This window comes from Prinia subflava, chromosome 5, assembly GCF_021018805.1.
Source record: "Prinia subflava isolate CZ2003 ecotype Zambia chromosome 5, Cam_Psub_1.2, whole genome shotgun sequence".
Lineage (NCBI taxonomy): Eukaryota > Metazoa > Chordata > Aves > Passeriformes > Cisticolidae > Prinia > Prinia subflava.
Window position 1 is genome coordinate 4,580,168 of NC_086251.1, and position 12,063 is coordinate 4,592,230.

Here is a 12,063-nt window from a genome sequence, read left to right on the forward strand (position 1 = left end):
GGTTCCTTCTGTTACCAGACCCTTTTGGCAATGTTCTGAAAAACCCCTCATACATGCAATTAAGGGAACATCCAAAAAAACTGCCAGACACACTTGTCCCCAGACACTCCCTCATATTTATAAAACCTCATTAAAGAAGAGAGGTGCCTACTCCTGCAGCCAAGCCAGCCTTTGTGCCAGTGCTGGCAGGTGTCTGTGCGAATATTCCAACGCTGCTCTGTCGGGATTCATCTCTTCCTTACGAGTGAAATCATTCTTATGTCACATGTAGAAAGAAGAAAAAGGATTGTTTTGTTTCCTGGAGATGCAGACAATTATAAATCATCTGTAATTAATTCTGTGTGCCAGTGAGTATTTCTGTGTTGTTTCTTTGCTATTTCACCTGAATGAGCTCCCCATTTTATGGAAAAGGGATGTCTTTTTTATTTCAACTGAGTTAACTATTTCTTATGTAATTTAAGTCCCGACTTTGCTCCCTCTCAAGCTTCTGGGAGAACATGAGACCACAGAGTAGCCTGGCCAGATAAAATATTTCATCAGTCTATTTATCCCTGCATCTCTTACAAATGAAAACGTAATACAATATTCCCACCATCTCAAAATCAATCCCAAAGTCTCCCAAAAAGGAGGCATTTGGAGTGAACTTTGCTTTCCCTCCCTGTAGGGCTGGTATGTAAATCCTTACTGTAGAGACGCAGGGTAAATGGGAAGATCCTTTAATTTAGACTTCTCTGAAGTGGGGAAAGGGGATGGGGGGAAAGTTCAGATAGATGCTAGAAGTACCAATGGTATTATGGAATTCTTTAGGGTAAAATTTATAGAAATCTGGGGAGGTCTTTAGTGGGATGACAAATTGTAACTTTTTTCTATGATAGAATCATAGAACAGTTGGGGTTGCAAAGCACCTTAAAGCTCAGCTGATTCCAACCCCCTGCCATGGGCAGGGACACCTTCCAGTAGACCAGGTTGCTGCAAACCCCATCCAAAAGCTAAAAAAAGCCCTAAAATGCATCTATCTGCTGATTATGATGGATTTAATTCTTCTCTGATAGTATTCCTCCCTTAAAAAGTTTTAGCTTCAGTTGCTAATCTAGAGCCTTTTTGTAATATTATTAATCCTAAATAATTAATGTTGAAAGGGATTTTAGGGATCTATACCACACTCCCCTTGCTCAGAGAACCTTGAAAACCCTGTTTCGTTGCCTAGGGCTGTGTCTAAGCTGGACACCAAAGGGAAAGCAATTTCAACTTTTAGCGCTTCAGTCTGAGATGGCAACTTGGTAAAAAACCAACATTTTAGATTAATCTCTGTGAAATCTAATATCTACATTTTTCCTTTTGCATTAGGAATACGTAGGTTTGGAAATGGTTTTGAACTTCAAAACAGACAAAAAAAAAAACAAAAAACCCTCACAATCCTTAAAATGGGGATGCAATTGTGATTAAGTTACACCTTCTTTATTCCAGGGAAACCTCTGCCTCATTCCCACAATGAGAGATAAGATGCAGAGGGTCAACCTCTCAACAGTGTCCGAATTTGTTTTTGTGGGCCTCTCTGATGCCCCAGAAATCCGTTTGCTTCTCTTTGTGCTGTTCCTGCTCCTTTATTTGGCCACCGTGGCAGGCAACATCATTCTCCTCGTTGCCATCAGCACTGACCCCCACCTGCACAGCCCCATGTACTTTCTCCTCGGCAACTTATCCCTGCTGGATCTCTTGTGTCCCACCATCACCGTGCCCAAGATGCTGGGGGCCTTGCTGCTGGAGCACAAAAAGATTTCCTTCTCTGGCTGCCTCTTCCAGCACTTTTCCCTCATTGCTGTGGTGGGCACAGAGATTTTCCTCCTGACCGTGATGGCCTACGACCGCTACGTGGCTGTGTGCCACCCCCTGAGGTACCCGAGCATCATGAGCACCAAGCTGTGTGCCCAGCTGGCCGTGGGCACCTGGGCAACAGGGCTTTTGAACTCCCTGCTGCACACCTCTCTGGTGTTCACACTGTCTTTTTGTGGGGCTAACAAGATCCAGCAGTATTACTGTGACATTCCCCCCGTGCTGGCCCTCTCCTGCTCGCCCACCCACAGCAGGGAGCTGGTGATCCTGGTGGTGGCCGGGGTGCTGGGGAGCGGTGCCTGCGTGGTCACCGTGGTCTCTTACATCTTTATCCTCCTGGAAATCCTGGCCAGGAACTCCCCTGGCATCTGGCACAAGGTTTTCTCCACCTGTGGGTCTCACCTGACCGTGGTTTGCCTTTTCTACGGGACCACAATCAGCACCTACGTCCGCCCTTCCTTCACCTACTCCCCGCACCGGGACAGGGTCGTGTCCATGCTCTATGGAATGCTCACCCCGCTCCTAAATCCCATCATCTACAGCCTCAGGAACAAAGAGGTAAAGTGTGCCCTAAAAAGAGTCATCAAGTAGGTGAGAAGGGCTTTAACAAGACAAGAAAACCTCGCTTCGTTTCCACCATCAGCTGGGTAAAACTACAGTTTGTGACTGATCTCTAATTTTCAGACACCTAAAAATTATACGCTGGGATCCAAATTAATTTTTTCTGGGCTCAAAACTCCTCTGGGTTGAAAACGCCTTCTTTTGGCTCCCTCTGCAGTTTGAAGGGAGAACCGTGCACTTCCAGAATTGCACGGCACAGCTTTAGCTCATTTTCACAGGAGGAGAAGCGTCCAGCTGGGAATGATGTTCTCCACTGAGCACTGAGGAAGCTGAGATGAGAGCAGGCAGGTGCTGGATTCATATTTTAGGGCAAGAATTCTGGGAATTCGTCCTCGGACACACTTAGATACACCACATGAAAGCAGTTTATATCCCTTTCAAAATTAAACTCCAAATCCATTAAATTATGTTTTACGGCTCAGCCCTGACATCTCTCTTCTCTCTCTCTCTGCTTGTTGGGTGTCTGTTGTTTGCTGGAATCTCCAGAGTTCCACCTCTGGAGTCATGTTTGCCACTACATTTTTCCTTTTTCCCATTTTTTTCTCCTTGCTGCCTCAAATCCTAATGGAAAGAGAGGTGATGCTGCTCCCTGCAGCTCACCCCTCTCTTCACCACCTCTCTTCTTTGCAGAGAAATAATAAATCATCCTGTAAAAATGCTGGGATTATTGTCACTTGATTGACCTCAAAAGTTTCTGATGAGATAGGTTTAATAAAATCTCTTTTATTTATCCACAAGTGGCTCTGAATTTTTATACTTCCATTTTGTGATGAGACTTTGTATTAACTGTAGCCTTAAGGTGTCTGAAATGCAAGAAAAGTCACAAGTGTGAACGAGATTGTGTGAGCAGGATATTTATGAAACAATTCATCTGCCAAGAAAAAAAAAATATTCCTTGTTCCAGCTCTTCCAGGGCTCTGAATGGCAGCACAACCAGGGCACAGGAATTGGATTTGTCTTTGTGCACAGCTTTACTCCTGACTAGAACCCCTGGAACCCCGAATCTGTTCCAGGCTGCTGATGGCCCCCTTGTGATGTCCCCAGGCACTGTCACAAGGTTCTGAGGGACTTCTGCCAACCACAAGTGGCTGTCCAGGGGCAGCTGCTGGTGCAGCTGGTGAAGGATAATGATGAAGGCTCAATTATCCTTCAAATTCCTCCCACAACTTCTGCACTAACCAAGTAGAGGACTGGAGAGGTGTTGGCCAAGCCATGAACTCTTCAGCCAAGGTGTGGAGAAGCTGTGACAAAGTGAACTGCTTTGAAAGTTTTCATTTTCTTTAAAAAGGAGGAAAGTTTCCTTCTCCTCAGTGCCTGTGCAGTTGTCACTGGGGACTTGTTAGAAGGATGAGGAAAGTCCACCAGGAGCTTCCTAAGAAGGTTTTAAGATCTTTAGAGGCTTCTTTGGGATGCCCAAAAGGGTTTGTTAAGATGAAGGGCCTTGGGTGGCTGCTCCCTGCAGGACTGAACACTCCTCTTTGCAGAGTTGATGGAATCTAAATGTAGCTGGGTGGACAGATGCCTAAGGATGGAGATCAGCCTGTGTGCAATTCCAAACCCTGGATGCCTTTTAAAGGACAAATCTGAATTCCAAAGTACCAAACCAGAGCCTGATTTCCAATATGTGTCCAGATGGGAGATTTTGATACCTTTCCTGTCTTGTGAAGGTGGAAAAGTTGGATAATCAAGTCTAATTCTGCTACAGTTCCCTTCCTTTCCACCCACCAGAGCCATGTGTTCCCAAAAAGATCCACTGTAAGGACCTGTTTGCTGCCAGTGGACCAAACAAGGCTCACAGCAAAAGCTGGGATTGAGTTATTGGGTAACTTCGCAAGGAATATGTTCCTTCTTTTTTCCTTTCCCAGAGAAGCTGTGGCTGCCTCATCCCTGGAAGTGTTCCAGGCCAGGCTGGATGGTTGGAGCAACCTGGTCTGGTGGGAAGTGTTCACTCTTTATTATCAGCTGTATTATCCCTTAAAAACTGAGGTGCTAATCCCTAAATCCTCCTCAAAACCACGACCTCCTCTTCCATCTTCCTCATGCCCAGCAACCTCTAACACTGGAAGGAGACAGCTGTGATTTTCTTTGGCAGCACTGGAAAAATTTAGCAGGGAAGGTTCGTTGTACACTCACCCAGTTTCTGCTCCTCTTTCCCTGAGAGTCTATTTTCGGCTGTTCTCAGAAATCAATACCCCTGCACTGACTCATCTCCACAGAGCTCCTCTCCTATTCCTAGAAGTGGAGCTGCCCTGTCGGAACGGGAGGTGGGAATGCAGACAGCACCAAGTAAATCGAGGAAAAATACTCTATCAATGAAATTCCCATATCAATGACCCTCTGTGAATTAACTCTTTGTTTTTGCCACTGAAAATCAGATTTCACCTAGTATTTGGCTAATCTCATGTAACTAATGAAAGACCATTTTCATATTTTCCATTTCTAAACATAAAGGATTCCTGAAATTCTTGATAGGCCTTCAAAAAACCCAAACCAAACCAAAAAAAACTCCACAAACCAAAAAAACCCCAATAAAAAAAACCCCAAAAAACCAAAAAAACCCATGACTTTTTTCTCCTTAAGGAAAGTCCAACTATGTATTTATGTGTGGATTTTATTACTTGCAATGAAACCAGGGCAAATTTTCCCCTCTTTTTTTTTTTTTTCATATAGTGCTGCCAGATATGAAAACATGCAACATAAAAGTGGATGATTTAGAGGATGATTTCTTTTTTCTCCTCTAAAAATAACATCCACTTGAGAAATTCAGGTTGGGCTACAGCCCTGGGCTTTAAAATTCCCAGGACTTTGGGAATCAAAAAACAGTTGCATTTGGCATGTCAGTGCTATTTTATTCTCTCTTTCCTCCCTATTTTAAAGTTCCTATTCAAAAAAGGATTAATAGGATCAAGGCTCCTTGTGAAGAGACTTTGTCCTCCTTGTGGCCACTCTCTAATACTTGGCTTTAGGATGGGAAGGAGGGAAGGATTAGATTGGATATTGGGAAGAAATTTACCCTTTTGGGCGTGGTAAAAATCTGGTTGTTTATTAATCCCATTTTAGACAGCTTTGTGTTATCTCACTCAAGGATAATCACCTAAAATTTTGGAATTTATACTGCTCATCCAGGCTTCCTTTCTCTGCCCTGCCTAGAATTTATCCTGGCATCAGCAGAAATGTGTATTAACTTTTGCAAAGTTAGGGTTAAATTATATGCTTTTCTTGGATGGTTAAAATAATACCCAGAATTCCTTTTATTAGCAGACTGAGTCCAATTTAAATTCAAGTTTCAGGTAAAAAAGAAGTGTGAGGGTCATTGCTTGGAAAATCTAAAGTTATTTGGGGTTGAATATTTAAAAACAATGCTCATGGCTTGCTTCCCATCAGCCTCAGGAAAGTAAATGTGCAAAATATTTGTGAAAAATCCCAGAATCAGACATGACATTTAATTTTAAACTTGGAAAACTAAAAGCTTTTGTATAGAGAAAATAGTTCCTTTGCTTGCCAGCTCTGACACATCCTCTATAGAGACAGGAATATCATTTTTATATGTTTTATTATATTTTTATGGCCTGTTCTGCTGTCACCAAACACGTTTCAGGCCTGTTCTCATCCTGCTTTTGTGACAATTTCACCACTTCCATATATTTTTCCATTTTCTCTTTTTGCCTCTAGACCACAAGCCCTTGTTTCCCTTCTCACAACATAATTGGATTTTTATTTCTGTTTAATTGTGTAACAAAATGCTTGTTGCTGGTTATGGGAATGTCCAGCCCGAAGAAGGGAAAGTTCCAGGGAAAGCTTAGAGCCCATTCCAGTGATGAAAAGGGCTCAGGGAGAGCTGGAAAGGGACTTTGGACAAGGCCTGGAGTGACAGGACGAGTGGGAATGGCACAAACTGACAGAAGGTGAGTTTAGATGGAATAATGGGGGGAAAAAATCTTCACTGTGAGAGTGGTGTGGCACTGGAATGGATTTCCATGGAAGCTACAGCTGCTCCATCCCTGAAAGTGTCCAAGGCCAGGTTGGATGGGGCTTGGAGTGATTTGCGATAGTGGAAAAGTGTCTCTACCCATGGGATGTGATGGTTTTAAAGGTCCCTTCCGACCTAAACCAGTCTGTGATTCTGTGATAATCAGGACTTTTATAAACACAGGAAATGGTGATTTCTCAGAGTAACTAAATGTTGTGTGTATGCTTGTTCCTTATAAAACGCAAGATGCAACTTGACTCCTCTGTTGCAACATCTCGTGTTCGGCACGGGCTCCACACGGATTATCTCAATGTGTGCTCGCCTTTTCCCGGCTCTGGGCACCGCCCGCCCTCATTCCCCTCTGAGGGGATCGTGAGGGAACAGCGCCCCCCCGCCACGGCCATGACACCTACCGCGCCTCCCACACGACACCGATGGCCGCGGCCCTGCGCCCCGACAGCGCTGCGGGATGGCGGAAACCACCCTGAACGTCCCCGAGTGGCCATGAGAGACAAAGGTGGGGGAGCCGCCCCCGCAGAACCGCGGAGAAGCCGCTGGCGAGCGCGGCTCCGCTGGTGAGCACGGCTCCGCTGGTGAGCACGGCTCCGCTGGTGAGCACGGCTCCGCCGCCGCGCCGCGCGGACTACAACTCCCGGCGTGCCCCGGGGCAGCGGAGCGCGCGAACTGGCCCGCGGGGAGCAGCGCAGCGCGGGCGCCCCCGTGTGGCGGCTGGGCCGAGCCGGGACCTCCCGGGACAAAACCGGGACAAAGCGGGACAACCCGGGACAGAGGCTGCCCCCCAGTCCCGTGCCATGGGCCTCGCCTGGAGGGAGCCGTGCCGAGTCTGGTGGCTGGGAACGGAGCCAGGTGCTGCAGTGGTTCCCTTCCCTTCCCTTCCCTTCCCTTCCCTTCCCTTCCCTTCCCTTCCCTTCCCTTCCCTTCCCTTCCCTTCCCTTCCCTTCCCTTCCCTTCCCTTCCCTTCCCTTCCCTTCCCTTCCCTTCCCTTCCCTTCCCTTCCCTTCCCTTCCCTTCCCTTCCCTTCCCTTCCCTTCCCTTCCCTTCCCTTCCCTTCCCTTCCCTCACAGAGAGCAGGAGGAGCTCTGGGACACCGCAGGGAGGTTCCTCCCTTTCCAGGCAGCCTCTGGCAGGCAGGTGAGGTGGAAGTGTCACTTGGAAGGGTGCTGGGAGTTGTACCCAGCCTCTCAATGCCCTGTTTGTTGACTGTAATCTTAATGCTGGGAATGTTAACAAAGTTCCTGGAATCTTCATGGAGAGAGCTGTAAAGGACAGCATCCCTCACAGAGCAACTGAACTGAAATTACAGCTAATTAACCTTCCATTTATTCCCTGATTTATGGTATAGCACAAGTTTTTGCAGGTGAAATAAGGATCCTTTTTAAAAGAAAAAGACGTTCTTAGTTTGGTTCTTGTAGATATCAGGCAAAGCACGTTGTCTGAAAATGGAATGTTACCTCATTCCCCAGGATGAGGATGAATAAAAGTCATGTGATGGTTGGGAAGAGATCCCACACACTTCCCAATTCCTCGCCCTCGAGGTTTGGTTGCTTTTGGAGATGCTGTTGCTCAATCCTGATCCTCCCACCTGATAGGAAAGCAGGAACTGCCTGAAACAGAGATCTGTCTGGTTTGGGCAGAGAGTGATATGGGGAAAGACATAGAACTGTCTTCTCCCAGTTCTGGAAAAAGCCACTTCTGAAGCACCTGGAACAAGAAGAGAAAGTTTCCAGCTGATGTAAAGTAATGGTGGTGTCACTTTCTCTTCCTATTCCTCAGTCTCTCTGTGCACTGGTGCTTCTCATGCTGGATGTGGCTGTAAAAACAGAGATTCTCAGTCCCCTTCCTCCTTCTTTTCCAGTCTCCCCAATTCCCTGCTGTGTTCCCATCCTTGGCACTGTAGGCCTGTGAAGTGGCTGTGTCACAGTTCAGGCTGAAATAAGTTTAGGAAGTGCTCCTTTCTCTGGATTAGCTGTTTTTCCAGCCTCTGGAACACAGCAAGAAGGGATTGAACCCTTCCCAGCTGAGGAATTTTGTGGTGACAGAATTTTTCACCACAGCAAGGCTGGTGATTTGAAGGAGAAGGGTTTCCAGCAGAAAACTCTGCAAGTGGATGTTTTCTCCTGTCCAAGGCTGACAACCTCCCTGCTCCTCTCGAAATGTTTGTATTTATGTGAAGGGAAGTAGGGCCTGGTAACTCCCAAGCAGATCAGAGTAAACACAGGCTGGGGATAAAGTAAGGACTTGCCTTTTCCTGGGAGAACCCACTGCTAGTTAAACCAGGCTGAGGCAGGGATACAGGCACTCAGGAATTCCAATAAAATCCTGGTAGCTTTTTTTGTGTGGTCATGCTGAGCCTGCTGGCCTTGATTGAACAAAGTTCCCGGATTAAGTAACAATGCTGCAATTCTGGCTTCTTTTTTCCTTCTTAGTCACAGGCTCTGTTTTCCTTGGTGACCTCAGAGATACCCTCGTGCTTTTGCATCCCTCTGCTCCCTCCCGGACTGTTGTTTCAGCTGGTGTCAGCCCATTGCTCAACCTGCACCTCCTGACTGGAGAAATGCTTTGTCAGAGAACTCTTCCCCTCTGGGCCTGACTGAACATCCTTCCCTGCTCCTCGGGGTCTTGGCACCTTGGTGAAATTCTCTGTGATCACCCTCTGCCCTGGAGTCTCTGAGCTCCTCTGTGTGCCTCATAACTCTGGAGCTTTCAGACCCATCCAGTGGCCAGGCCAGCCCTAGAAACTGGTGAAAAATGCTGTTTTCTGCTACGTTCACAGCTTGCAGAGACACTCTAAGGGGTTAGCAGAGTGGCTGGAGACAGGGAAATGAGACAAATGAGGTATGGGGGTGTTTGCGTGAGGAATGCAGCCTTCTCGGCTGTGGGAGTGTTTCATCTTCTCTCCTCTGAGCCTGCCGTGGGTTGTGTCCCTTCTCAGAGGCTTTTAGAAAGGAACCAAGAGCCCCAAACACCAGGCAAGGAAGGGCCTGGCCTGTGCTAAGTGTGTGTGGAGCGGAAATATATTTTTTTATTATTTATTTTTTACTTGTCAGACTGGAAAGTTCCCAGTTTGAGTTTCAGTCTTGGTCATCGCTGCCTATTTAGACAGGTTTTTGTGGCCATGCGTGACTGAGCAAGCTACTCATAGAGCAACTGGGTGGAAGATTCCTGAGGCCAGGCTGAGCATTCCTCTGGCTGCTGTCTGAGGGGAGTCTGAGGGCTTGGCCTCCACAGCTTTTAGTGGGAGCATCTTCCCAGCACACTGAGCACGAGGCCAGGGTGGTCTGCCTGGGGTTGGGGGCTCTGCCCAGTGCAGCAGAGCGTCTGAAACAGCCTCGTGTGATTGCTGAGGGGTTCCTGAGGCTGCCCTTCCCCGTTATCTCCCTGTCCCACCGAGGGGGTGGCCTCTCTGTCACTGCTTTATTGCCTGCTGGGATGCTGATATCTCTGGGCACGGCCCAACATCTGCCGAGTTGAACACGACGATTTCAGCGCCATCCAGCCCGATTTAAAGCGTCACAGCCATTTCTTGCCCCAGCAGAGATGACTGTCCCTGGTTTATTTCTCTGTGCAATTTCCTTGCTTTTTACCCCCCTAGTTTGTTGAGTGTGCAGGGAAAGCACCTCCAGATTGCTTCCCCACCTTGAGGAAGGAGCCATGTCCAGCTCTTCCAGAGGTGACTTTGCCGGACAACACTCCTCACTTCAGCACAGAGAGCTAGGCCCAACCTGAGCCCCTTGAGCTGCTTTTCAGTATTTTTACTTTGATGCCAAGGGCTTGAACGTGGCTTTAGGAGGAAGTTACACCCAGCAGGAAAGGTGGATGTGGGTGTGGAACCTGCGGAGTTGTGGCTGCACCTCTGTGTGAACCACAGGAGTGTTCTCAGTGTCCCCTCACGGCACAGCACAGCAGGAACCAGCTTTTCCCAGGGAAAACTCTCCCTGTGCCTCACCTCTGCTGAGAACATCCCTCCACATCGATTTCACCCCTTCACTTCTTCTGAATAAGCCGTGGAATGAGTTCCTGGAGAGACCTGCTCAGCAGTTTGAGGGTGCGCCCCCGCCCATCCTGCCCGACAGAGATCAGCCATGGGCCACTGCTTGTTCTTGTGGTGTTTTATCAGGCTGCTGCATGTCCTTTAACTGCCAGCTCCTTGTAAAAGCTTGTTTCTTCTCCTTATGCCTGAAAGCATTTGCTGCTCATCCCTTTTTTTGGGTGGCTGAGTATAAAAGGAGCTTCCTCTGAGAGATTTAGTGTCTACTCAAACTCAATTCTGCATTAAATCCTAGGAACACCTTTGTGCATCCTCACAAAATTACCTGATGGCCTCAGGGGGGACAAACCTGTTTGTCTCTTTGATGCCCAAATAAAACTTCTTGAAAAAAAAATAAAATTCCCCCTTGTATTTAGAATCTAAGCTGCCTGGTCATCCATGAGGGCTTGAACACTCACCAGTGTTTTCCAGGGAAATTCATGCTCAGAATGAGGTGATTTTTGTGGTGTATTTAGAAATTTCCCCACACTTGTTGACTTTAGATGGGTGGTCTGTTTGCCATTTTTGTACAGTATTTGAAGAAAAAGTTCAATACAACACAAACGAGACAGGAATGATCCCCACCCCCTTGTTTTTAACACTCTGAATCTGAAAGAAGAGGAAAAAAAAAGGTGGATGGCGCCACGGGAGGATCATTACACTGGAGCAAATGTTGTGGATTGTGGCCTGTGGTGGAATGTAAACATCAAACTTATTGTGGCTTGTGCAGCTTGGCAAATCCGTGTTGTGAGAGCTCCTCTGCGTGCACCTGGGGCTGCCTTTGGAATCAGGGATGGAGCTTTGGAATCAGTCTGGAAATCAGTTTAAAAAGGGATGATACATCCAAGTAAATTTGCCAGATCCTGCCTCTGGCTATGCTGACAGAATTACTGTATTATTTACCTTGCTATTCCACATTCTTTTGGCTCTAAGTATATTTTTACAAGGTTTGTAAAAGAAATAATAATAAAGGGTATTCTGGGCAAATTAGAGAATTGTAATTGTTTAGACTGCATATAAAAATACTCCATAGAGAAAAATTCCTGTGTCACAACTTAGAAGAAGTTGTCTGACTAAAGAGGGTTTTATACTCCTTGTCTACAAAATCTTGTAGCACAAAGCTACAGATTTTTCTGTGTTTGGGACTTTTTTTGTGTATAAAAACAGCTTCGAGTTCAGTCTCCAGAGCAAATTTCCCGGCAGAACTTCAAACATCCTTTGTGTGTCTCCCTTTGGAGAGTGTTTCCAGGAACCACAGCTCTGTGTTCCCAAGCCATTTGCATTCTGGGCTGTAAGCACTCACTGAGAACTGGTTGCCTAAATCCTGGGTTTCCCACTCGGAAAAATTCGGGCCCCTAAAAGAAACAAACTGCAAAGTTCCCACCGAGTGCTCTGCCCAAAGAGCAGCAAGAAGGAGTTTTCAGTTAAACTCCCGGAGCAAGTGGAGCCCAGATGTTTTTAGTAAACAGCTTTCAAAACTCACAGTTGAGAGCAGTGTCAAATTTCCAGACACATGATCAACCTTGGAGCCAAGCTCAGAGTTGCTTTTGTGTTTGCATAAAGCCTGGAAGCTGAACGAGACTGGAGTTTG

General features: G+C 46.7%; 1 protein-coding gene across 1 annotated transcript; it reads left to right on the forward strand.

Moving 5' to 3' along the window:
• Window positions 1-1,238: 1,238 nt before the first annotated feature.
• LOC134550556 (olfactory receptor 5V1-like) lies at window positions 1,239-2,424 on the forward strand. Its single transcript, XM_063397296.1, has one exon. It carries the CDS (start codon window positions 1,492-1,494, stop codon window positions 2,422-2,424), a length of 933 nt encoding a protein of 310 aa, XP_063253366.1. The 5' UTR covers window positions 1,239-1,491.
• Window positions 2,425-12,063: the final 9,639 nt, after the last annotated feature.

Bases quoted from the DNA above. Each gene is read 5' to 3' on its own strand.
- LOC134550556 (XM_063397296.1), top strand. From the start codon at position 1,492: ATGAGAGATAAGATGCAGAGGGTCAACCTCTCAACAGTGTCCGAATTT.